This window comes from Sciurus vulgaris (assembly GCF_902686455.1).
Source record: "Sciurus vulgaris genome assembly, chromosome: 2".
Taxonomy (NCBI): domain Eukaryota; kingdom Metazoa; phylum Chordata; class Mammalia; order Rodentia; family Sciuridae; genus Sciurus; species Sciurus vulgaris.
In genome coordinates, this window is record NC_136462.1 from 81740273 (window position 1) to 81768197 (window position 27925).

Here is a 27925-nt window from a genome sequence, read left to right on the forward strand (position 1 = left end):
GTCAAGATATGAATAAAACTTATGATGTTCATTACATTATAATATGCTATTGTTTTATTTTCCACAATTGTGCGTATGTTCTATCTTGCCTCAGTGTTGTGTGAGGATGTGAGGGGGAAAGAGTGAACGTTTACTTGTCCAATAAACATCTGACTACTCCAACATTATTTGTTTAAAATATCTTTTTTTCTTCCATTGGGTTATAGTAGCCTTCTGAGTCAAATAGTTGTATTATGTGCATCAATTTATGGATTGCATATAACTATTTTATTTTTCTTATTTGCATATTTTTTGCCAAAACCACTATGTCTTAATTATTATGGATTCTTTAAAAACGACTGAGCTTAGTAGTAAAAATTTTCCTCTCTCTTGTTTACTTCCTCCATCTCTTCCTTCTCCTCCTTGAGGATTTGCTATTTTAAGTCATTTGCATTTTTGTATATACTTATACAATGTCCTTCATTTTCACAAAAACTAGCCTTCAAGAAGTTTTCAGGGAACTGTACTACATGTATAGAGGATGGACAAGAGAGGAGATTCAGTGTCGAAAAAATGTTGAGACTTCTAATCCACAATGGATTTCTCCTTTTAAGTTTACTTTTACTCAGCAGTGTTTTGTAATTATTGGCTTAGACATCTTCCACATTTTTTGTTTATTGTTACAATTAGTTTTAGTATATTGATCTTGTATTCAAACTCTTCCTGGTTTTACTTGTTAATTTTAGTGAATGTTGATATATTATTTTGAATTTACAGTTATATACTCATGTCATGTCTGCAGAAAGATTGTTCTGTTTCTTCTTTTCTGATATTTGTACCATTTTTTGTTTGTTTGTTTTGTTTTGGCTTATATATTGGCTAAGGCCTCCTCTAAAATAGAAATAGGAGTGGTAATAGTAGAGATTCTTTCCTTGGTCTTTACCTTTTCAAACCATTGTGGAAGTATCCCTCAGTTCTGGCTGTTTTATTTTTAAATTTGAAAAAGGAAGTTGACACTTTTCAAGTGGTTTGGGGGCATCAGTTTGAAGATTATATGTGTTTATCATTTATTCTGTTAACATGATGAATAACCATGGTGATTTTTAAATGTTTAGTCAACTCAGTCATGCTATATTTATATATCTGATTTGTTAAAATTTCCATTATTATAAAGAATGTTTCTTGTTTATGTATTTTTCATGTCTTGTTCCTTTTCATTTCCTTGTTAAACTTAATTTTCAGTTTATTCTAGACTAATACAACTCTTTCTGAAGTGTGCCTTTTTCTCTGAGAAAATCTGCCTTGTATCATTCTCAAAAGTCTGGAAAAGTTCTTCAATGAAGTCAACTGGTTCTTGTGTGTGTATTTTAAATTGTGATTTTAGTTTCTTGAATAAACATGTAATCCACATATTATTATTTCTTCATTTTGTTGGTAGCATAAATTGAACTTTTAAGAAATTTTCTTATTTCAAAGGTTGTCTAGAATTCAACAGATTTGGGCAAGAGTTAAACATTTACTTCAGTAAGGAGACTATTTCAAAAACTCAGAAGAAAGAATTTTAAAGTTTCACCATAAAAATGATTAATGTTTGTAGAGAGAGAGATGTTGACCCTGACTTAATTGCTATAAAACATATACATATATCAAAAATTAATGTGTACATTTTTCATGTATTTGTTAAGTAAATTTGGAGCTAGGGATGTAAGTGAGTGGTAGAGTTGCATTACATGTGCAAGGCCCTGAGTTCAATCCCTGGCTCCCAATAAATATTCAATTAATAAATAATCCAGTTTAAATATTTTTAAAAAGCATATCCAGATAATAACTACATGAAAATGAGTTACACATTGTTAAAAATTAAGAAAATACAAATTATATCCACGATCATTTCTGCATAACCCAATAAAATACTAACATTAAAAAGTCCTAAGAATGGCAAAGTCTGAAAAGAATGTGGAGCACCTGGAACTCTTGTGCAAAACTGGCAGGGGGTGTGAAGTGGTGCAAACACACTGGAAATGCCTTGGCTATTTCATGTCTGTCCTGTGGTTCAGTAATTACCTGCAAGAGACACCTAAGAGGAAAGAATGATTATATCCTCAGGAAATGTGCATGACTGTTAAAAACAACTCTGGAAACAACACAAGTGTCCATCAAGAGGTGAATGAATCTTAAAACAACGTGGAATCTCACTCAGTGGAATATAACATCACATTTAAAATAGCAAACTCCTGATATGAAATGGGTCAAACTCACGGATACTTAGCATCTTTAAAAGATCTGATCTATCAGATCGTGACTTCCATTCACTGTGTATCTCAGTGTACCCATATTATACAGAAAGAGTCCCCTCTGCATTTTGTTCCTTCCTGGCCCAGGAAACCATAATCCAAATATTCCACATGGAGTATTCTCTCAATTAAGGACATCTCACCTTCAAGCTAATTGTTCATAACAGTATATAATCCATTCTAGAAGGATCTATAGAAAAGTTCTTGTTCCTCTATTGCATCCTGTATTCCTAATAACTATTCTAAATAATTTTACTGATTAATCTTTGTAGCAGAAATCTCAAAGACAAATTTCTTCATCACAGATCATAGTGTTTATGCCTTATTCTGCTAAAATAAAAAGTTCATGTATTTTGTGTTCTAAAAAAAAAAACTCACAGATACTATTATCAAATAAAATAGTAGTAATAAAATTGTACACACTAGTTAATTTTGCTTAAAGTTCAAGAGCTGTCAAACCAATGATGATAGAACCATTTCATCTGCTGAATGAACTGTTACCAGGCTCTACTTCTCCAAAAAGGGAGAATGAGTAGGGCTGCTGTGGGGATCTGGGTTGGATCTACACTGTGAACACACATAAAATGTCATCTAACTGTACAGTGGACTTTGCATATTTTGAACAAACACTACTTTGCATGGTTTTTTGTATGTGAGATCTCTTAAAAACACAGAAATGGTCAGATGGAAATAAGTGACACATAATCTTCCCTACAACATTCTTAGATAAAGAATCTTCTGAGAAGATTATAATGATTGAAAAAAGAAGAAATCTTTGTGTCTACAAAAGTGAAACAGAATGCAAAACTGTGGGTAATATATTAGAGATAAATTTAGTATCTGAGAGGGGAAGGAATATTAGTTGAGGGATTTAGGTTTCACCAGGCTGTGTTGGAAGTAGGCAATTTGTTTATCACTGTCAATGTGGGCTGGCAGGGAGCCAAAGGGTGTGCTCGGTATGCCTGGAGAAAAACAGGAAGCTGTTACAATTGGCTACATGTATGTTTGAGCTAGTGATTGCTTGACCTTTAACAGGATTGGGTGGACATATCTGATCGAAATTGCTTATGCATGAGACTGCCTATATATTGAGGGTGAGACTGCTTTTTTGGGTGTTGTTGTTGTCGTTGGGATCCGAATAAAGAAGAAGCTGCTTCATGACAATCTGAGGTGTATGTGTCTTTATGTCTCGCTGGACGGTGACATTTGGTGGCCCGTACGGGGAATGGTGAGCACTCACGTAAGTAATAAAGGAGAAAATTTTTCACTAGCACAGTCAACTAGCAGTCAACTAGCAGGTTTCCCTATTCGAGGAAACAGTGGCCATAAGGTACTAATGGAAGGCTCCCCTAGTGAGGGAACTTAACAGAAGGCTGTCCCAAGAGACAGCAAAGGACGTCCTGTAGTAAATGAATGTGTGTAAGGTGTTAGTTGTGTTAATATTTTTGTTACTTTTTCTTGTTTGGTTTCTGTTTAAATTTCACGGATTCACATGAAAGGCTCTCTTAACGCCTCTCCCTCTTGGTACTTTGCCTATATGGACATTTGTTCATTTCTGTCTGACTTCCAGGGAACCAAAATTTCAAGAACAGCTAAGAGAAGAGTAAGAGATATTAGAAACTGTAAAAGAAGAACAATCAAGTTGAGCTTCTGAAAGAGAAAGTAGATGTTCAGACTCAGAACAGGGATGTGACTCTGAAGAACAGGAGCTATCTGAGACAGAGCTAGAAAAGAAGTTCTCTCAGTGGCATTTAGCCCCTACCGCACCGCGCCCTCCAGCATATAATCCAGGTCACCACTCTTTTCCAAGTTGTAGGGGTGCATGCATTTGCTGCACAGGGGCAGCCCCCAGACAGTGGGCTGATGTAGAATCTCAATCAGCGTTCCCAATATTCCTGGTATTTGAAGATCATAACAATCAGAGATATCATCAAATATTAGATATAAAATTAGTAAAATAGTTAAAAGAGGCAGTTATGTCCTACGGAGTACAAGCTGCTTTTACCCATTTCTTTATTAGAGAATGTTGCAAGTCAAAATCTTACTCCGACTGATTGGGGTAATTTAGCAAAAGCATGTTTATCTGGGGGATAATATCTTATGTGGAAGGTGGCCAACCAGGAGTTATGTTCTGATACTGCCTGATGTAATGCAGTTGCAGGCAATCCTTAATGGAATCTAGACATGCTGACAGGCCAAGGACCATATGAAGGGCAAGTTAATCAGATTAATTTCCACCCCGGTCTGTATCAACAAATTAGTGCTGCAGCCACTAAAGCTTGGAAAATGCTTTCAGGTGCTGGTGATCTTCAAGGACAGTTATCTAAGGTTATTCAAGGCAACAATGAATCCTATGCCGATTTTGTAGACAGATTGGTTCAAGCAGCAGGATGTATATTTGGAGATGTAGACCAGGCTATGCCTTTGGTCTAACAGCTTGCATATGAGCAAGCAAATAAATGGTGTGAAGAAGCAATAAGACCTTGGAAAAACAAAGAACTTGGAGCCTACTTAAAGGCTTGTAGGGATATTAATCAGGCTTTTATTCAAGGTCAGGTAATGGCTGCAGCACTTGCATAGGGTCTTAGAGGCAATGCCAACTCCCACCCAGGCCAACAATGTTATTGGTGTAAACAGTATAGACACATAAAAAAGGACTGCCCCCAGGGTCCTGTGCCAAAATTATGTCCCCAGTGTAAAAAAGGGAAACACTGGGCAAGTGACTGTAAATCAGCTAGAGACAAAGATGGTAATCGTTTACCTCCAAAAAATGGGAATCAGGCCCCCTGGACTCGGGGCCAACAAATATACGGGGCTATCCAGTCCCTACCTCGGACCCATTACCCCTTGACTCCCCAACTAGACAAACAAGAGGAAGCGCAGGATTGGGCCTCTGTGCCTCCAGCAGAGCAGTATTAGGTGACATTAACTGGATTAGACCTTACCTTCACTTACCCACCTCAAGTTGGGCCCCCTGTTTGACACTCTTAAAGGTGATTCTGATCCCCTTTCTAAGCAGGTGCTTACCCTTAAGGCTCGAACAGCTCTCAAGCTTGTTGAAACAGCTATGGAAAAGGTTCATCTTGATCGTATTGACCTAGCTAAGCCTTTTTCATTCATTGTCTTGGCCACAAATAAGTTACCCACAGGAGTGTTTTGGCAAAAGGGTCCTATTCTATGGGTTCACATGAATTATGCCCCTAACAAGGTCTTATCCTTGTTTACTGAATCTGTGGCAGAATTAATCCTTAGGGCATTAAAAGTATCCCTTTCCACCTTTGGGTCACATCCCTCCACAATAACTACTCCTTATACTACTGATCAGATACAATATCTTATTAATAATTCAAATTCATGGGCTATAGTCTTTCCTAGTACTTCTGCTGTGTTTTACAATCATTTGCCATCTGATCCTCTTCTCCAATTTTGGATTCAACATCCTATAATTTTCCCCAAAGTCACCCGAAAAGAACCTATTATAGGAGCTACCCTTATATTTACTGATGGATCAAAAAATGGTACGGGTGCTATTACTGTAAATAATGTTACAGAAACATTGCTGTTTAATACTCTATCTGCACAACAAACAGAACTATCAGTAGCTATAGAAGTATTCAGAACCCACCATGAGCCCTTTAACCTATTCTCTGATAGCAAATACCTTGCTAATGCTATTCAAAATTTAGAATTAACTAGTCTGCTCTTCACTTCCACCATCACTAAGTATTTACAATCTTCACAAAAACTTATTAGGGAAAGAAAAAGCCCTTTTTTTAATTGGGCATGTTTGGGCTCATACTGGCCTTCCAGGTCCTCTAAATTTACACAATGATTTAACAGACATGGCCATCAGAGACCCACATATCTTTGATGCACTTGAAAATGCAAAAAGATTTTCATTCCAAATTTCACGTAAATGCTTCTACTCTACATTTATTCTATCAGATTACTAAGGCAACAGCTCAGGACATAGTCAAGTCTTGTGCTAAATGTGCTACACTTATTCCTGACCCCTTGTTAGGAGTAAATCCAAAAGGGCTTCAGCCCAATCATATTTGGCAAATGGGTGTGACTCATTATTCAGAATTTGGAAAACTACAATTCATCCATGTGTCAATAGATACCTTTTCAGGATTTATTATGGTCTCTGCTCACACTGGAGAAAAAACCAAAGAGGTAATAACACACTGTTTACATTCTTTCTCCATCCTAGGGGTCCCCAATCAAATTAAAACAGTTAATGGTCCTGGATATACGTCCCAGACCTTTAAACAATTTTGTTCCACCTTTGGTATTCAACATGTCACAGGAATTCCCTATAATCCTACTGGACAAAGCATTGTTGAGCGTGCCCATTTAACACTTAAAAACATGCTTTATAAACAAAAAGGGGGAATAGGGGCATTATACAGATCCCCAAAAGACAAATTATCTGTTGCCTTGTTCATGTTAAATTTTTAAAATCTCAATTCTGAGGGCCGATTAGCTGCTGACCATCATTCAGAGCCTAATAAAAAAACATCTACCTCAAGTGCTCTGGAAGGACATTCTATCAGGACAATGGAAAGGCCTGGATCCAGTACTAATCTAGACCCAAGAGTCTGTTTGTGTTTTCCCGCAGGAGGCACAATCACCAATTTGGGTGCCTGAAAGATTGGTCAAGGCTTCCTCAATTGAAAACCAAGAACAACAAGAAGATGTGGAAGTTCCTCCAACTGCTGTTGTTGATGATCCCTCACCATGTTAATGGAGGAGCTGTGCGTTACCTATGGGGGATAGTAAATGCGTGGTCTTGCCCTTTGCCCCTTACTAACTCTTCCAATCATGAGACTGCTTATATATTGAGGGTGAGACTGCTTTTTTTGGGTGTTGTTGTTGGGATCCAAATAAAGAAGAAGCTGCTTCATGACAATCTGAGGTATATGTGTCTTTATGTCCCACTGGACGGCAACATGTCAATATAACCATATTGATACCACAGTCCACAGAAATCCTTTAAGTATCTACTCACAAAATATAAACCAGAAAGAATTATAATTATCAAAAAATCAATAGTTTCTTTTCAAAAACGCAAGATAAAACGACAGAAAAGGAAAATCTTTTCCTTTATATAAATGGTGGACTAATGCAAGTTGATATTTATCTTTTACTCTGTATATTCTATGAAGGCCATTTTGTATCTTTTTAATCTTTTTTTAAAAATTTACAGAGGGAATTGAGCTGATTTTAATCTCCTAATATAAGGAGAGAGGGATATATAAACTATAGAAATAGCTAGATGAAAACATATTTATATTCAGCTGTTGTAGGAGAAAAACAAAACAAGGAAATGGATGATTATTTCATCTCATTAACCCCGTTAGCAGTTGTTCTCTTTCCTTAAAAGGGTCTAAGATCTGAGCATGTGAGTATCCAAAGTGTGAAGTTATCAATTCAGAGACAATAACAGCAAAGTAATTTTATCATTGTTGATCAGACATTTATGCAAATTTTGACATTATTATTCAAAGTGGTTGTCTAGGTCTTTTGTGGACAAAATAAGCATAGTAAGTCAACCATGAGAAACAAGAAATTACTCAGTTTTTGTTTGCCATGGAAGAGATCAAATGATTGAACATAGCAAGTTTCTTTCTCTTTACTCTTGAACTATCCTGGCACAGCATAGTGAAACAGACCAGGTACGCCCACCCAAATGACCCTTGACATAATTAAGCTTCTCCTCTTGTCAGATCATTAGGATGTGTGCAGAGGTTATTATGGCTGGTAGTTTACTCTTTTATTCAAATGCCAGGTTTGCACACAAAAGGTTTGAAACAGTATAGTCTGCAAGCTTGTAAAAAAAAGATATTATCTCTGGAGATCCAAGATGGCGGACTAGAGGGAGGCTATGTTCCTTGTCGCTCCATAACTCCAGTTTCAAGCAGAGGATATCTGTTTCTCAGTGAGGCAGTTTTTGTTGCATATCAATCCCCTGGTGTTTACCCCATTTGTCTGCTGTGATGACCTGCAGTCTGCCAGCATATCAACACCTTTTTTGAGTGCAGATTGCTCACTGTCAGGCATCTATCATCCGCCATTTGCCTGCCTCTCACCTGTCCATCGCTTGCCTTACACCTATCCATAACCCAATGCACGAGGATCACCTCCCGATCATCCGACAACAGTCAGCAAACTGGTCACCGACCACCAGTGGAGCACCAGCTGCCTGCTGTCGCCTGGAAGATCACTGTTACAGTACCTGCACACTTGGTTACACACGGCTGCCACCATTTTGAGACAACAGCCAGGCCCTGTAAGACCCCTGGCCGGACTGACTGAGTCTTGTCTCCAGGATACCTCAACCCAACCAATCACTCCCTGCTTCTGGGGCCCTCACATCGACTGACTGCTCCCTGCCACCAGGACCCCCAGACCAACTGACTGCGCCCTATCACCGGAAACCCAGACCGACTGATTGCACCTGGCCTCCAGGATTCCACAATCCCACCAAACACACCCGACCTCCAGGACCCCTGCCTGACCAACTGCATCTCATCTCCAGGATCTCCAGCTGACCACATCCACCCCCTGAGCTGCAGCTCCCCATTTGCCAACACATTTTGAAGCCAGAGCGGCCATCTCGGATAATCCTGGAAGCCATAGCTCCAATCTTTGGGTGGGGCAAATTCCATCCTGAGATGCCTGCTGGAGGCTTGAAGCTCATTGTCAGGTACCTCTCATGCATCAGGCTACTGAACACTGGGAGGTTACATTAGTATATGACTGTTATACAGTAGATTTTCTTTTTTCTCCTTTTTAAAAAATTTAAGTTTTTATTTCTTTACATTTCTTCCTCTTTTTTCCTTTTGTTTACCTGTTCCCTCAGAGTCTCTTTCTCCCTTTTTTGCATGCTAACATCCAATTTCTTTTGATTACACTCTTACTCCTTCTATTTTCTAGAACTTCTGTTTATTCTTTTCTTATCCCATTAACAGCCACATTCTACATCCCTCTGCATCCTCTTTGTCCTCCATTAGAAACTGCAGACCTCAGTGCAAATCAGTTTGTTTTACTGAAGATAATATTTGAACTCATTCTGTTTATTATGACAATTTTGTTATTTTCCACATAGGGGCTATTTAGTCCAGGATTTCATAGTGTCTGAATTAGACACTGCTAATATTGATCTCCCCTTAAAGAAAGGGTTTTGGAAACCTATAGGGCCATTATAAGCCTATAGAGGAAAATCTGCAATACACCAGATCTGCACTGCTACAGGGGAAGATACATGAACAACATGAAAAAACAAGGGAAGAAAATGATCCAAACAAATCTAGATTCTATACTAATAGAATCCAATGACAGTATGTTAGAAGAAATGTCAGAAAAGGACTTCAGATTATACATGATTAAGATGATTCACGAAGCAAAGGATGAGATAAGAGAGCAAATGCAGGCAATGAATGATAATACCAATAAGCTGAAAGAGTACCTGCAGGAAGCAAAAGATCATTTCAACAAAGAGATACAGATTCTCAAAAAAAAAAAAAAAAAAAAAAAAAAAAAAAAAAAAAAAAAAAACCAAACAAACAGAAATCCTTGAAATGAAGGAGACAATAACCAAATAAAAAACTCAATGGAAAGCATCACCAACAGACTAGACCACTTGGAAGACAGAACCTCAGACAATGAAGACAAAATAAAATTCTTCCATGATAAACAAAAGTTAAAAGAATTTACAAATAGAAAGCCTGCACTACAGAAAGTCCTCAACAAAATATTCCATGAGGAGGAAATGAAAAACAACAATGGAGGTCAGCAAAGGGAGGAACTACCTTAGAGAAAAACCACTCAAAGGAGAAACCAAGCCAACTTAAAAACCAAAAATAAGCCAAATGACTGGGAATACAAATCATATCTCGATAATAACCCTGAATGTTAATGGCCTAAAGTCATCAATCAAAAGACATAGACTGGCAGAATGGATTAAAAAGAAAGACCCAACAATAGGCTGCCTGCAAGAGACTCATCTCATAGAAAAAGACATCCACAGACTAAAGGTGAAACGATGGGAAAAAACCTAGCACGCACATGGACTCAGTAAAAAAACGAGGGTTTCCACCCTTATATCAGATAAAGTGGACTTCAAGCCAAACTTAGTCAGAAGGGATAAAGAATGACATTTCATACTGCTTAAGGGAACCATAAATCAGGAAGACATAACAATAGTAATATCTATGCCCCAAACAATGGTGCACCCTTGTACATCAAATAAATCCTTCTCAATTTCAGGAATCACATAGACCACAACACAATTATTCTGGGCGACTTCAATGCACCACTGTCACCACTAGATTGATCTTCTAAACAAAATCCAACCAAAGAAACCATAGAACTCAATAACACAATCAATAACGTAGACTTAATGGACATATATAGAATATTCCATCCATCACCAAGTGGATTCACTTTCTTCTCATCAGCACATGGAACCTTCTCGAAAACAGACCATATGTTATGCCACATAGCAGCCCTTAGGAAATGCAAAAAAATAGAGATACTGCCTTGTGTTCTATCAGATCATAATGGACTGTGAGTAGAAATCAATGACAAAATAAAAAACAGAAATTACTCCAACACCTGGAGACTAAATAATATGCTATTGAATGAAACATGGATAACAAAAAACACCAGGGAGGAGATAAAAAAATTCCTAGAGGTCAATGAGAATGACAATACAACATATCAAAATCTCTGAGACACTGTGATAGCGGTACTAAGAAGAAAATTCATTGCATGGAGCGCATTCTAGAAAAGAATGAAGAGTCAACAACTAAATGACCTAACATTACAGCTCAAAGCCCTAGAAAAAGAAGAACAGAATAACAGCAAAAGTAGTAGAAGACAGGAAATAATTAAAATCAGAGCTGAAATCAATGAAATTGAAACATAAGAAACAATTCGAAAAATTGACAAAACAAAAAGTTGGTCCTTTGAGAAAGTAAACAAAATAGACAAACCCTTAGTCACACTAACAAAGAGAAGGAGAGAGAAGACTCAAATTACAAAAATACATGATGCAAAAGGAAATATCACAACAGACACCACTGAGATACAGAACATAATGAGAAGCTACTTTGAAAATCTGTATTCCAACAAAATAGAAACTACCAAAGACATTTACAAATTTCTAGAGACATATGCTCCTCCCAAACTGAACCAGGAGGACATACACAATTTAAACAGATCAATATCAAGCAATGAAATAGAAGAAGCCATTAAAAATCTACCATCCATGAAAAGCCCAGGACCAGACAGATTCTCAGCCGAGTTCTACAAGACCTTGAAAGAAGAACTCATTCCAATACTTCTCAAAGTATTCCAGGAAATAGAAAAGGAGGTTATCCTACCGAACTCATTTTATGAAGATAATATCACCCTCATACCCAAACCAGGAAAAGACACATCAAGGAAAGAAAATTTTAGACCAATATCCTTGATGAATATAGATGCTAAGATCCTTAACAAAATATTGGCAAACTGTATCCAAAATCATATTAAGAAAATCATGCACCACGATCAAGTGGGGTTCATCCCTGGAATGCAAGGATGGTTCAACATTTGTAAATCAATGAACGTAATCCATCATGTCAATAGACTTAAGGATAAGAATCAGGTGGTTTTTCATTTGACGCAGAAAAAGCATTCGACAAAACACAACACCCTTTCATGCTGAAAACACTAGAAAAAATAGGGATAGTAGGAATATACTTGAACATTGTAAAGGCTATTTATGATAAGCACATGGCTAACATCATTCTTAATGGAGAAAAACTGAAACCATTCCCTTTAAAAACAGGAACAAAACAGGGATGTCCTCTTTCACCTCTTCTATTCAACATTGTCCTTGAAACACTAGCCAGAGCAATTAGGCAGACTATAGAAATTAAAGGGATACGAATAGGAAAAGAGGAAAGTAAACTGTCACTATTTGTGGATGACATGATTCTATATTTAGAGGATCCAAAAACCTCCTCCATAAAACTTCTAGACCTCATCAATGAATTCAGCAAAATAGCAGGCTATAATATCAACACACATAAATCTAAAGCATTTTTATATGCAAGCAATGAAACAGCTGAAAGGGAAATGAGGAAAACAACCCCATTTGCAATAGCCTCAAAAAAAAAAAAAAAAAGAAAAAACTTGGGAATCAATCTAACCAAAGAGGTAAAAGATCTCTACAATGAAAACTACAAAACAATGAAGAAAGAAATTAAGGAAGACCTCAGGAGATGGAAAGATCTCCCATGTTCTTGGATAGGCAGAATTAATATTGTCAAAATGGCCATACTACCTAAAGTGCTATACAGATTCAATGCAATTCCAATTAAAATCCCAATGAAGTACCTTACAGAAATAGGGCAAGCAGTCATAAAATTCATCTGGAAGAATAAGAACCCCAGAATAGCTAAAGCAATCCTTAGCAGGAAGAATGAAACAGGGGTATCGTAATACCATTACTTCAACTATACTACAAAGCAATAGTAACAAAAACAGCATGGTATTGGCACCAAAATAGACAGGTAGATCAATAATATAGAATAGAGGACACGGACACAAACCCAAATAAATACAATTTTCTCATACTAGACAAAGGTGCCAAAAATATGCAATGGAGAAAAGATAGCCTCTTCAACAAATGGGAAAACTGGAAATCCATATGCAACAGAGTGAAACTAAGCCCCTATCTCTCACCCTGCACAAAAATCAACTCACAATGGATCAAGGACCTTGAAATCAGACCAGAGACCCTGCAGATTATAGAAGAAAAAGTAGGTCCAAATCTTCACCTTGTTGGCTTAGGATCAGACTTCCTTAACAGGACTCCCATAGCCCAAGAAATAAAAGCAAGAATCAATAACTGGGATACATTCAAACTGAATAGCTTTCTCTCAGCAAAGGAAACTACCAGCAATGCAAAGAAAGAGCCTACACAATGGGAGAATATCTTTGCCACTCATACTTCAGATAGAGCACTAATTTCCAGAATCTATAAAGAACTCAAAAAACTCTACTCCAAGAATACAAATAACCCAATCAACAAATGGGCTAAGGATATGAACAGACACTTCACAGAAGATGATCTACAAGCAGTCAACAAACATATGAAAAAATGTTCACCATCTTTAGAAATAAGAGAAATGTAAATCAAAACTACACTAAGATTCCATCTCACCCCAATTAGAATGACGATTATCAAGAACACAAGCAACAATAGGTGTTGGCGAGGATGTCGGGAAAAAAGTACACTCATACATTGCTAGTGGGGCTGCAAATTAGTGCAGCCACTCTGGAAAGCAGTGTGGAGATTCCTTAGAAAACTTGGAATGGACCTACCATTTGACCCAGCTATCCCACTCCTTGGCCTACACCCAAAGGACTCAAAATCAGCATACTACAGAGATACAGCCACATCAATGTTCATAGCGGCTCAATTCACAACCAACCTAGATGCCCTTTGATTGATGAATGGATAAAGAAACTGTGGTATGTATATACAATGGAATATTACTCATCTATAAAGAATAATAAAATTATGGCATTTGCAGGCAAATGGATGAATTTGGAGAATATCATGTTAAGTGAGATAGCCAATCTCAAAAATCCAAAAGGCGAATGATCTCACTGATAAGCGAATGATGACACATAATAGGGGGTTGCAGGGGGGCAAGAATGGAGGAAGGAGGGACAGTATAGAGGGAAAAGAGAGGTGGGAGGGGTGGGGGGAAGGACAAAAATAACGGAATGAATCAAACATCATTACTCTATGTAAGCATGAATATGCAAATGGTATGCTGTTACTCCATGTACAAACAGAAACAACATGTATCCCATTTGTTTACAATAAAAATAAATTAAAAAATAAAATTAAATTAAAAATAAATTTTAAAAAATGATATTATCTCTGTTTTCTTGGTAAAAACAAAACCAAAAAAGTCATGAAACCTGTGTCTGGCCTAGAGGATAGAACAGAAAGCACTTGTCATATGAGTCTCTAAGCCCCCACCACAACCACTGGATATAAATTTCAAAGAATTTCCAAAATCTTTGTTCAGAGGAAGAATTCTTAGACAAGAGCCACCTCTGAATCCGATAGTCAATAAATATGTTTCCTGAAAATTCCTCAGGTGTCCAGCCTCTTCTCTCCTACTTCATTAATACTATCAGAGTTCTTAAACCCAAGAGAACCTAGTTATATAGGACAATTTTGAAGGTAGTTATGTTCGTTTTCAGAAGGATGTGACTCTTAGGAAATAGTTATTCCAATTAAGTTTCTATTGTGATCTTTATTCAGAAGATAGGATTTAAAAAGATGCTTATGGCCACCAAAGTTTTGTAGGAAATTTTCTATAACAATCTTGCTTGTATACCATGTTCCTAAATTCTTCTTACCTTAGACCTTTGAAAAGTCAATAGTACTGACTTTTTAAAATAGACACTATTTTTAAATGGACACTCAGTTTTCATGTCCATGTTTACGGGTGGAAACACAAGTGTATTGTTTGGATGTTAATGCCTTATTTTTTTGTCCCTTTTTTATGGTAAAAACCTACATGCTAATTAGAGATTTTAAAGATTCTAACTCGCCAACTGCAGGGTCTTTTAATTGCTGAGGGAATTCACTAACACAATGAGAGATTTTCCCAGGGTCATTAATTGATCTACTTCTCATGTTGTCTTACATAGCTTCAAAATAAAAGGAATGTGAATTTTGTTAGTATTTGAACATAAAAAGGAAGACTGAACAGAGTGGAAACAAGTGAAAAAACCCTTAACAGCCTCAGTGCCTTCCAGTTCAATTTCAAGAGCAAAAAAGAGGTATGGAGAGAAAAAAAAAAAGTTGAAGATACTTTTATGCTTGATTAAATAAAATTTTCTTTTTTCTAATTTCAAAAGTAAAGCACTTTTATTGCAGAATATTTGTCAGATATTAAGAGAGAGAAAAACAACTAATGGGACCTGTCATTCTACCCATCCAAAGAAAATCACTGAGACACCTTATGTGCATCTCACATAATGTTCTACTAAAATTACACTATTTTTCTCGTTTGTACAAATATGATTTATTTTATTAAACATTTTGTACTTTTTGTTGGCTTATTTTTTATATAGGGACTTTAAAATTATCCTCACTCATTCATATGAATTTTATAAGGGCATACATATTTATCTGAATTTCCCCAGCTCAGCTTTTGTCTCTTCCATTTTTATTTATGTTTTTAGATGCTATAGTAAGGTTGCTCATTTTTACCAAAACAAATCTGCTTATCTTTTTCTTCTATGATGTCTGCCTTTATCATGATTCTCTAAAATGTTTCACTAATTCAATATTACAAAATAAAACAAGCAACATATATTCACTTGTATATGTATCTAGACATTTTATTGTTTGAACTAATGCTTAAAACATTTGAATTTATTTTTCTTTAAATCTCTGATAGCTGGACAGTCCTTTCTCCAAAGAACTTCCCAACAATTTGAAAATCACCTTTTTCCTCAACAGCATATTTTAAATACTTGTCTCTGTTCTGAACTCTGAGTTTCTTTCCTCTATTTCTCATTTTCTCTTATGAATTTAAAGGATCACAACAATTACTCCAGGTTTATGGTGCATTTTAACATCAAATCTATCTGCCTGTTTCTATTTTCTCAAATTTTGCTTGCAATCCTCCCAGCATACATTGAAAAGGTTAGTGGGAAAATAGAATGAGAGATGTTTCTTCCTGGCTTTTTCAGAATTCCAAGTGTGATTTAAAATACATTTCCAGTACAGACCATCCGTAGTAATTGCCTGATCGATAGCCATCTACCTTGGTTTCAATGCTGCTGAAACTCTAAACAAGTTGAGAGGCAAATCATGAGCCAGTATGGCTAGTGACCATCACAAATGTCCCATTATTTATAGGCTTTAAAAGTGCCTTCACAGCTACATAGAAAACAAGTGATTCTCTGATTTGAAGTCCTTAATAGCTAAATGTCAATTACACTGAGGGGGGAGGGCATTTATTCAGAACTAGAATCTAACTTAAGCTCATCAATTTTCATAGAAATTTTTCTAATTGGCACAAAATAATTGTACATATTTGTGAGGTACATTGTGAAAGCTAAATTCTGTAGAGTTTTAATTCATAAAAATTAGAATCTAATTAAACTATATGAACCAATATATTAGAGGTAAGTAGTGCTTAGAGTTTAATAAGTTTATGGTTCCCTTAGATTTGTATAACATTTATGTACATGAATTTTTCATTCAAATGTTACTATAATCTATATAAAGTATAACCACATTTCGAATTTAGTAATATATTTTATACATCTTTCTGTATCAGCACAGAGATTTCTATTTTTTAATCATTAGATTATTGATGAAATTCTGAGGTGCTTTTTAATATTTGATTATTAAAGACAATGCTACATGAGCATTACTGATTATTTTATTTGAAAATTATGTTTGCTTTTACTAGCATTAGTGTTTTATATTTACAGGTGTAACTATTTTACCTCTCTGAAATTTATTTTTACATGAGAAGTGATTTGGGATCTGATCATCCTCCCCAATGGCTAATTACTCTGTTATCATTTACTGAAAATTTTCTTCTCTGATCTCAAAATCGATCCCTTCTGTATATTGTACTTACTTATCACTTTGTATCTGGGTCTGGAGAATAATTCCTCCTTTATTTTGTTGCTTCGATCCTTCTACTCTATTTCTTCACTCTTTGAAATATTGTCATTCTATAGTGGTATGGAGTAGGAATGTAAAAAGGCAAATATCCCTGTTACATGACATAGTCACAGGTCAAAAGGTAGAACTTGCACTGATTTCATTATTTCTATAATAAAAATCAATAAAGCTAAAACTTTATTTGTGCAATACTGTTATGTCAGGATATCATTTATTTTTTATAAACCACACACAAAATTATCAGATGAAGAATGAATACTGCCTTTGCCAGTGTTTTTATTTTAAATATTGTGAACCCAAATAAGAATGTATATATTTATTAATTCTGAAATCTTTATTATATTACTATAACACTTTCTGGATTCTTAAAACATTTCAACATACTTGAAAACTCCTTTGTGTCTACTTATTTCTACAAAGAAAGTGTCAGTCAGATATAAATTACTCCACATTTTTTCCAATTTTTAATTTTGGCTTATTTTTTTAAAAAAGTATTATTTTCTCCATTTAGCTATATAGCACATCTTCCTTGATCTCCTCTTTTGAAACTTCTGGTTAGCATTAATCCTGTTTAAATGGGCATCATTCCTCATGGATCTGCTTTATTTATCTAGAGTAAGCTTTTAAGTAAGAAAGTGCTCTCTGCAGATCCCTCTTTGTTCACCAGAGTTCTACATTTATAATATCTGTATTAATTATACATCTGGCTTAGTAGATATGTTTGGATAATAACCTTCTTGTTAGAGAAAGATAAGAGGGCCAATGGGAAACCAGTGGCAAACCCCATTATACTACCTCTGAGCACTTTATCTTCCAATCGACTAAATCCATAGGCCCATAGGTGAAGCCTGCACCCATGAAAAGAACAAAATATTTAGATTCATGTTCCGCCTTAAGGAAAAAGAAGGTGTGAGGTCTTTGAAATTTGAGCAACTGCACATTCAAGTGTCTCAAAGATTCATTGTGTTTACCATCTCTGCTTATCTGATTTTCAGCAGCAACTAGGGAACCAAGTCCTAGATGTGAGTGTTCTACACTCCATCTAACTAATTTCATTGTTCTTCATTTTCTTCTCAATGAGAAAACCATTTGGCATACGTGCCCATTGCTATTGCACAGTGTAGCCATAGATTTCAAGACAGAATGGTTCTCTTCTTTGCCCAGGACCAACACATCTGTTCCTCAATTACAAACAGATGACAGGGAACTTCCACACCATCTCACCAACTAAGATAATTAGTCTTCTCAAGATTAGAGTATGTATTAATTATACGTTGAGGGGTTTAATTTGTTCAAATGTTTTAGCTATAGCAAATATTTCTCATGATTTTTGCTGAGAAATTATATCAATTTCTTAAACATTTCTTAAACAATAAACATTAATTCATTGATAGTTTTTGCTCTTTCTGCATGTTGTAGATTTTCAGAAGTAGGGTTAAGGGAATATATATTAAATATCTCAACTTGTTTTTCAGTATGAACAATGCTTTATTACAATTCATGTAAAAGAATATTACTAATAAGTAGAACCCAGAAAGTTCTTGACCTAATTTACAAGTTGAGGAATTCACCTGGATACCTACTCATTTCTGGGACACAAAGTATACATATATTAACATGCAATTATTTCTCCATAATGTTAAGACTAAATGGGCAGTATTATGGAAGAATCAAAAGTTTTAAAGTCATTAAAATGTAAAAACCAGTAAAAAAAAGTATTCATTTTGCTATATTAGTCCATACTCAATTCATCCAAAATATTCTTTTTGACAATCAATAGAATTCATTACATACTAAAAATAACACTATGTATATACATGAATAATTTAATTTTTCCTTTGAGAGCTAATCTTTTTTTAAGAACATTTCCCACATATTCACAGTAGTAAACATCACAGAACACTCATATTTGGCCTAAATGTCTCTTAATTATAGAATTACAAGATAGAAGTTCATTATGAATAATAAGTTGATTGAGTTTTGCCCAAATTTCTTGCAGAGTTCAGATTTTACAAACATTGTGTTCTATTGTTCATCTTGATCTATAAAGTGAGTGTAAATTTAGTGCTTCTAAAATATGTTGCAATTTTTTAGACAAAGGAGAAATGTTTTCAGTACAATTATTATTGGCAAGTGAAACACTCCAAGATCTTCCCTTATACTGTTTTTTTCTTTTTCTGATATCTTACCCAGATTTCCAGAATCAGTGTGCTCATTCAGTGTGTCTGATTGGAATAAGTGAAACTTTTTCAAACTTGGTTGAAACTGCTAAAGATCTACTGTGCAATCATAACTCTGTGATGTAATGTTATGTTCTGAAATAGTTAAGTACTATTTCATATCTTCAGTTGTCTCTCCAGAAATTGCAGGTGGTGATCCTTCAGGTTTGAGTGGAAGTTTGGACCCATTGTGTGGAAACCAAGGAATAAATCTTGATAATGGACAAGTAGGAAAGTCTTGACTTGCTTTTTCTGTGATTTTTGGTAGTTGTGTGGGACCACTATCATAAGGTTGAAAATGTAATATGACTTTGTGTTGCCATTCTTCAATAATCCATTTACTTTCAATGAAGAGAAAATTTCTTAGCTGAATTCTTCACAGCTAGAATGTTAATTTACTATTACAGGAACGTCTCTCATGTCAAGCCAGAGGGAAGCTTTCAGTGCCAGCAGGTGTTCCTGTTTGGGGGTTTCACTTCCATTTCTACTGGTACTTTGGACCCACTGCCTATGGTGGCTGAAGAGGTTCAACCTGTCCCTGAAGAAAATAGAAAAACACCAACTGGAAAGTACTGGCATCAAACGCACTTCCAATAGCTTCTTTTTGGGGTGGTACCTTAAATTCTCTTTTTGCTGTTTACTTTACAACCCCCCAAATCTTCTTTTCAACAATCATCCATTCTCTCTTACAGATCTATACAAATTATGGTCCATCTACAATCACACATTGCAACTTCAAGAAATCACTCCTTGATACCAACACCCCATCTACCTTAATCTCTCAACTTTATCTCACAGAATGTAATCTATTTCGATTTTGTTTTAGGTAATACATACTGACAACCAAAAAAAAAATGGAAAAACAAAATCACTCCATAGTGTCTGAGTTTATTTTGTTGGGACTCACAGAATCTCGTGAATTACAGATTTTATTTTTCTTGTTTTTTTCCATTATCTACACATCTATTGTGCTAGGTAACCTTATGATTATCTTTGTAGTGAAAATGGATCGCCAACTGCACTCTCCTATGTACTTCCTACTGGCTAACCTCTCCTTCATTGATATGTCCCTGGCCTCCTTTGCTACTCCTAAGATGCTCAATAACTTAATTAGAAAATGTTATTCCATCTCCTATGAAGGGTGCATGACCCAGATGTTTTTCCTTCATCTTTTAGGTGGAAGTGAGATGATGTTGCTTGTAGCAATGGCAGTTGATAGATACATTGCCATATGCAAACCCCTCCATTACAAAACTATTATGAGCAATCGTGTTTGTACAGGACTTATACTTCTTTCCTGGACCACTGGTTTGGTGCACACTATGAGCCAAATGATTTTCACAGTGACTTTGCCCTTCTGTGGTCCCAATGTTTTGGATAGTTTTTTTTGTGACCTGCCTCGGGTGATCAAACTTGCCTGCACTGACACGTATATCTTGGAGCTGTTAGTCATTGCAGACAGTGGACTACTCTCTTTGTTCTGTTTCATCATTCTGCTCATCTCCTATAGCATCATCCTGATTACTGTCCAGCATCGCTCTTCCAGGGGTTCTTCCAAAGCTTTGTCTACTCTTTCAGCCCACATTACCGTGGTTGTGCTATTCTTTGGACCTTGCATCTTTATCTATGTATGGCCATTCAACAGTGTGTCCATTGATAAGATTTTCTCTGTGTTTTATACAATTTTTACACCCCTTCTAAATCCAATCATCTACACATTCAGAAATAAAGACATGAAGAGTGCATTAAGAAAAATAAAGACCATGTATATGAGTTCAAGATCAACCTTTTAAACCAGATATTGTAACCATCAAAAGCAGCAGTAGCAGCACATCCAAAGACATTAAGGTATATGATTTTGTACCAAACATAAACCACATTTTGAGAAATGATAACTTTTCCCCACATAAGCATATATGCAATAAAACATCCTGACTTGCCTATCAAAATGTAAACCATTTCAATATTCCATTTTTCATAATTTTATGTTTTTCTATAAAATAAATTATATCAAGTAGAATTTTTTGAGGTCTAACCACATATAAGGCACTTTGTATTTCTTCTCATTTTCACAAAAATGAAAATAGAGAACATGATTTACATATTATCAACAAGAAACAAAATTAAGCATTAGAAAATTTAGTGAACTTGCCATAGTAATTTCATGTACTATATTCAAAATCACATCCTACACCTAACTATAATATGTGCACTTCCTAACAAAATATTTTCCTATCAACATTTAAATAACAGTAATATGTATTTGATTTCTGTACCCTACTTTTAGGTCATAGTTTCCAAATACCATACATTTATAACAATGAGTATTTTATTATTTTGAAAATGAAAACAGTCACCAAGACTTTTTAGTCTCCTTTTTCTTCTGATTCAATAGAAAATGATCTTCCTAGCTAAGAAGATTGGTCCCAGTTATCAACATATACTAGTTTTTTGAATACTATGTCTGAAATCCAACTAATCTGTTATATAGTACCTCATTGTATTTACATATTATGTAGTAAAAGTAAGTGAAAATTACAAAAGTGGGTAAAAATAAAAATTTGATTAATTCTGCCAAATAAGGAAACACCATAATCAGAAATCTGGGTGAAAATAGAAGAATGCAAAAAGTCTGTAAAACTAGGTACCCCTGAATATTAATTTTGGGGACCCACTAATAAAATGATGTTTGTAGAAAATAAGAATTTTTTTTTTCCTTTATTACATTTGTTGACAAATTTCCACGTTTATTTTGTTTTGTTGGTTTTTTGCCTTCATTTTCCCTTCTCAAGGAGAAAGTGGCTGAATTACAAGTTAGAGAATATTCACATGAGCTGGCCTGGGTGTGCTACTCAGGAGTCTGGGCCAGGAGCATCACAAATTCAAACACATCCTATGCAACATAGTGAGATCCTTTCTCAAAACAAAAAATAAAAAGGGTTAAGGATGTAGCCCAGTAGTAGAGCACCCTAAGCTCAATCCCCCATCCTGCCAAAAAAGAAAATTCATGGGGAATTATGACTGAATTAGAACACAGAGACAGATATAATAACCAGTATGAATTTTTTTGTGTACTTCGAGAAAAGAGGGGGAGAGTATCTTACTTTCTATGTAGGATAAATGTATTGTTAGACTGAAGATATTGCCATTTTTTAAAAATAAGGGTAGAATGGTATGAATAGAATTCTGAATAGCCAAAGATGAACCTTCTTATTGTGTCTCTCTGTTAGCCCCATATGAGTTCTGTAGCCTCCTTTGTATAGGAGGGAGATATGAGTCTAAAAAAAAATTTTTTTTTTTGCTAGATTCTCTTACAAACTTATTCCTGTGAATTTCTATGAGTGAAAGACACATATATGAAACAGAAGAATGGAAAAAGGGATAAGTCTTACATTGCTCTGCCTCTTGTGGCAACAGTAAGCCAACTTTGTACTCCATAAATAGTGGTGGGAGTATCAGTGGAACGAGCAAGATGGAAGCCTCCCAAAGCCTCTGAAGCTTCATTAAGTGTGTGACAAAATTATTAGTGGCAGGACAGAGTCCAACAGCAGCAGTGGTACCCTACGCCCACAGCAGCTGTAAGCTCGGGGTAATGCCACTTCCTCTTTTGATTATCCCATTTCTCGGCATAGTAATTGCTTTCCAAAGTTACTGAACTCTTCGTAATATCATCGTCTTCTTGTTTTTCTTCCTTATTTCTGGTCTATACAAGCATTTTTACTTTTGACTTCCCATTGTACTTTCCCAAAGATAGTTTGAAGATATCTTAAGCCTAGTTTGTATGAACTACATTATTTATCTTCCTAAACCTGTAGTATTTCCTTTGCTGACTATTAGAGTTAATAAGATCACTTTCAGACGAACAGAGCAATCTAGAAACCAAAATTTATATTCCATATCATATGTGTTGGTACACTTAATGGTATTCCATATTTTCTGAGACTTTTGAAGTTTTTCCTGATTTTTCCTCTGTCTGTTGAGATTAATTTCTTATTGGTATGTTTTCACATTTACTGGTTCTTTCTTCTGCCAGCTCAAATCTATTGGTGATCTAGTGATTTCTTTTTCACCCTTTTGACATTTTTTATTCGTCGTTCTTTAAAATAGTGATTTATAAATATACATAATGGTGAAACTCACTGTGGGGTATTTACACATGTACATAGCATAATTTTGTCAATTTTATTCCATAATTCTTCCCTTTTCTGGTCACCTCCTTCCTCTACTGATTTCCATTCTATGAGATTCTCACTATCCCTTACCCCACTTATTTTGGTCTAGAGAGAAAACATTCCACCTCTGACGTTCTGAGTCTAGTTTATTCCATTTAGCATGATGCTCTCCACTTCCATCCATTTACCAACAAACACCATAATTTCATTCTTTAGGGTAAAAAGAGACTTCACCATAAATACTTCTGAAACCTGCAGGATCATTAGGAACTATTTTAAATATTTACACTCCACAAAACTGGAAAATATAGATGATATTGATTAATTTTCAATTATGTATGATCTACCCAAATTGAACCATGAATAGATAGAAAATCTAAACAGACCAGTAGGACAAGCAATTGAGATGGAAGCATAATTAAGAGATAGCTGATAAAGAAAATTCTAGACCCAGATTGATTCTTGCCCTTTAAAGAAAAAATAAAGTCTGTTTTCCTCAAATTATCCCATGAGCTAGAAAGGGAGGAAACACTCACAAATTCGTTCTATGAAGCCAGTATCACCCTAATACTGAAACCAGAAAAAGACATATCAAAGAAAGAGAACCACATACCAATATCCCTGATGAACACAGACAAAAAAAAAAAGTCCTTTGCAAAATATTAGCAAACCACATTCCAAAATACATTAAGAAGATGGTACACCATGATCAAGTGGGTTTCATTCCAGGCATGCAAGGTTGTTTCACCACAGCAAATCAAAAAATGTAATTAACCAACTCTGTTTGTTTACTTTGGTCTTCTCTTCATTCTCTTGCATAATTTGGCTAAGGGTTATCAATCTTGTTATCTTTTTAGAAAACCAGTTCTATTCCCTTGATTCCTTTTTCTTAAACACTTAATTTCACTGTGTTTGGCTTTGATGTTCAGTGTTCTACTGATTTTGGAATTAATTGTTCTACTGATTTTGAAATTAGTTGGTTCTGTTTTTCTTAGGGCTTTGAGGTGTAACATTAGTTTATATATTTAGGATCTTTCTGAGTTCTTTGTTTTTGTTTTTGTTTGTTTTATTTTTGTAGCAGTCAATTCTATTAACTTTTCTCTTAGATTCACCTTTATGCTCTCACTTGGTTTTGTCTCTGATCTCATTTGTTTCTAGGACATATGTAATTTCTCCCCCATTTTCTTCTTGGACCTATTCTTTATTCAAAACTGTATTTGTAAAATCCATGTGTTAAATGATAAAATGCTTTCTGTTATTGATTTCTAAGTTCATTTCGTTTTGCCCTATTAGGATACAAGGAATTTCTCTCTCTCATTCACTTTCTTTCTCTCTCTCTCTCTCTCTCTCTCTGGATTTGCTAAGATTTGCTTTGTTTTCTAAACATGATCTATTTCAGAGAAGTTTTCATGTGCAGCAGAGAAGAAAGTGAGTCTAATTTTGGCTGGACAAAGTATTTTATAGATATGTGTAGGTTCATTTGATTAATAGTATTTTGTAGGTCTCTTGAGTCTACTTAGTTTATGTTTGTATAACCTATCTATTGGTAAGAGAGGTATGTGGAAATCAACCAGTATTATTATATTGAGATGTATTTAAGTCTTTTTATTGAGTAAGATTTGTTTTATGTATATAGGTGCATCAATATTTGGATACAATCATTATATCATTTTATGGTATAATTCCCTGACCAGTATGAATTGACCTTCTTTGGCTCTCAGGAGACAAATTTAAGCTTGAAATCTACTTTGTCAGATATAAGAACAGCTACCCCTTCTTGCTTTCAGTATCCTTTTGAATGATATATCCTTTCCCATCCTTTCACCTTTAGCCTATGGGTGTCTTTGCCTGTAAGTCTCTTGTAAACAACATATGGTTGGATCTTGTTTCTTAATCCATTCTGCCAATAGATGTCTTTAAATTGGAGAGTTTAGGCCATTTACATTCTTTGTTATTATAGAGAGATGATTTATTATTTCCTGTCATTTTGATTTATTTTTAATTCAGATTCGATTCTCCTTTAATGGACTAGACCTCTAGTGAGATTTGTTCATACACTGGCCCTGACATTTTATGCTTCTGCATACAATCAATTGGATTGAGGACTGCAATATTAAATAATAAGGGAAAATTCATCAATTCAATACTAAAAGTAATATATGTAAGATCAAAATTGACTTTAGGACAATTAAAATATTTCATGCTGAGCTGAGGAGATTTCTTTTTTTTTTTTTTTTTTTTTTTTTGGAAATTCTTAGAAACTAAACTTTAGTTTAGAACTAAACTTCCTCTGTTTAGTTCTTAGAAATCTTTTTGTGGATCCATCTGGAGCTGGGTTTTGGACAGCCTGCTTTTAGCCTATTCTTCTCTGTCTCCATGGTCCAGAGGCTACCCACACCTTATCACTCTCCAGTGCTCTTCCTCTAGACCTGATGAACCGCTCTGCTCTTCTGTGCTTGTCCCTCTGGCTCCCAGGGACATCTTCCTGACCAACATCCAGGTCTTCAGCCATGAAAATCTACTTGGTCACTTAATGATTCCTCCTGTCCCAATCTCATTTACTCCTGACCCCCTGGTGCCCAGGGGCATCCCTAGTGGGAGACCACACTCTGGAGACACTTAAGTGTCTGGCATTTTGGTAGCATCCAGGGCTTCAGGCTGCCTCTGCCTTTCAGCCTGAGAATCCCTTTGCATTACTAGGTTCTTGTGAGGCTTCTCAAGTGGGCCTGATTCCACAAGGCCTGTCCAAGGTCTGGGCTCCCTGCCTCTACTGTCACAGGTCTCTGAGGCCCTCCTGGGCCCACTGGAATCCTGCACCCACCTGTGGGTTCAGCATCCTGTTTGGCAGCACTGCCACCAATTCAGCTCCAGAAGATTCTTTCCTGGATTTATCATTAATTTGTTTAGCTAAGTAATTTGTACTGAAAAGTGAACTCAGAGATCTTTATAGCTGAGTGACAGCACTATTTTTATTTTATTTTGAGACAAATTCTTTAAGTTGCAGAGGCTACCCTCAAACTTTCATCCTCCTGCCTCATCCTTCCTGGACTCAAGAACTACAGGCCGGTGCCACCTGCCAAGTGATGGCTTTTCTCAGCCTCTCATCCTGACTTAGAGGTCACATCTTGGTCAAACACGAAGGTCTATTCAAATCCTTTTATGCACCATTTCAAATTATATTAAATAAACTTCAGTAAAGATAAAGCCACTACTTGCCTTGCCAATTTCACCCTAACTGCCAATGGTTTTCTTCATGGACTGTTTGGCGCTTGCATAGGCAGAGGATCTCATGGGTAAACCACTGCCCTTTGCAGGCTACAGAGGCTGTCTGCACTCACCAGGGTTTACCACTAGGTAAGAGGCCCAGCATGGGTAGCAAGGGCTTGCTCACACCAGTGGATGTGTGGTCTATAAATACTCAGCACCCCATTAGCTGGTAGTGATCAGGAAGCACAGCATAGGTGAGCATAAGCCCACCATAGATCACATCTCAGTTCAGCAATGACTGGATGTGGTTGTGTTCTGTGTCAGAGTTTACACACTAAGTGCCCAATCTAATGGGCTCTGTTGAGTATTACATATCACATGTGGAGCACAAGGAAAGTGCTCCCTGAGTAGGTCTTGCTGTTCAGTCCCAGCGTGTCTTCAAGGGAACCTGGAACCTGGATTGAACTTTGGCCCACCACTGGGAATGTGGTCCTCAGAGTGGTCTGATAGTCATGGTTGATGGTCATGTCTTGTCCACATGACTAATGAGCTGGGTCATTGCAGCTTGTCAGGAACGCTATGCACATATATTAGCTTGTTTGATGTGCATCTGGCTTCATCATTGGGAGCCTAAGTTTCAGCAGCCCAGAGTGTCATGTAGCATGATGCCTCTATGTGACTGCCTCTCAGTAAATGCCTCAGAACGAGACACGTGGCCTGTTTTCTCTGGGTATGGATGATCTGCACATGTCCAGAGATTCCTGCTAGACAGAAGCCTGTCCTGGGTGCCACAGAAGGGGAAATGGTCAGCATTCTGGTCCTGACTTTGCTGGATTAATCCTGAGACATATCTTTTACCGATGTACTCATTTTGTATCCTACTCTCCTAGTAAAATTCACCCATAAGTATAAAAAACTGATATCCTTGAGAAGATATGATATAGGAAACACCTGCTAAGAAGTGAAGGACAATGGCCTGGACCTTGCCACAGTGATGTGGCAAGAGCTCAGCTTGTCACCACAGAAGTTTCCAGAAGGAGCAAGGATAATATCCAGGCAGAGAAGGAAAGGCATGTGTAGTTGGTTCCTGGCATGAGAAGCAGTGAGCCCAGTTACAAGAAGTCATTGGCACCAGGGATGGGAACACCAATGGTCCAGTCTTGGTGCTGACCTGTGTCCAGGGTAGAAGAGGATGCCCTGTGGAAAGCATCTGGGGAGAGCAGAAATGATGTGTCCCACCAAGGCCAGCTCCCAAGGCCTGCTCCAGGAGAAGATCAGCACAGGATTAGTAGTTTTAGAAGAATAGTGAGACTGATAACACCCAGT

At 36.2% G+C, this 27925-nt stretch overlaps 1 protein-coding gene and 1 pseudogene across 2 annotated transcripts; one reads left to right on the forward strand and one right to left on the reverse strand.

The window, feature by feature from the left end:
* Positions 1–18787: 18787 nt before the first annotated feature.
* On the reverse strand, positions 18788–19948 carry LOC306655305 (shieldin complex subunit 3-like; annotated as a pseudogene). Its single transcript has 2 exons — positions 19911–19948; positions 18788–19561 (listed from the first exon to the last, which is right to left on the reverse strand). The product of its transcript is annotated as a shieldin complex subunit 3-like (transcript).
* Positions 19949–20074: 126 nt separating this feature from the next.
* On the forward strand, positions 20075–21013 carry LOC306653393 (olfactory receptor 4K13-like; the record flags this gene model as incomplete). Its single annotated transcript, XM_079126399.1, has 1 exon — positions 20075–21013. The coding sequence occupies one exon, from the start codon at positions 20075–20077 to the stop codon at positions 21011–21013; it is 939 nt and encodes a 312-aa protein (XP_078982525.1).
* Between the last annotated feature and the right edge of the window lie 6912 nt (positions 21014–27925).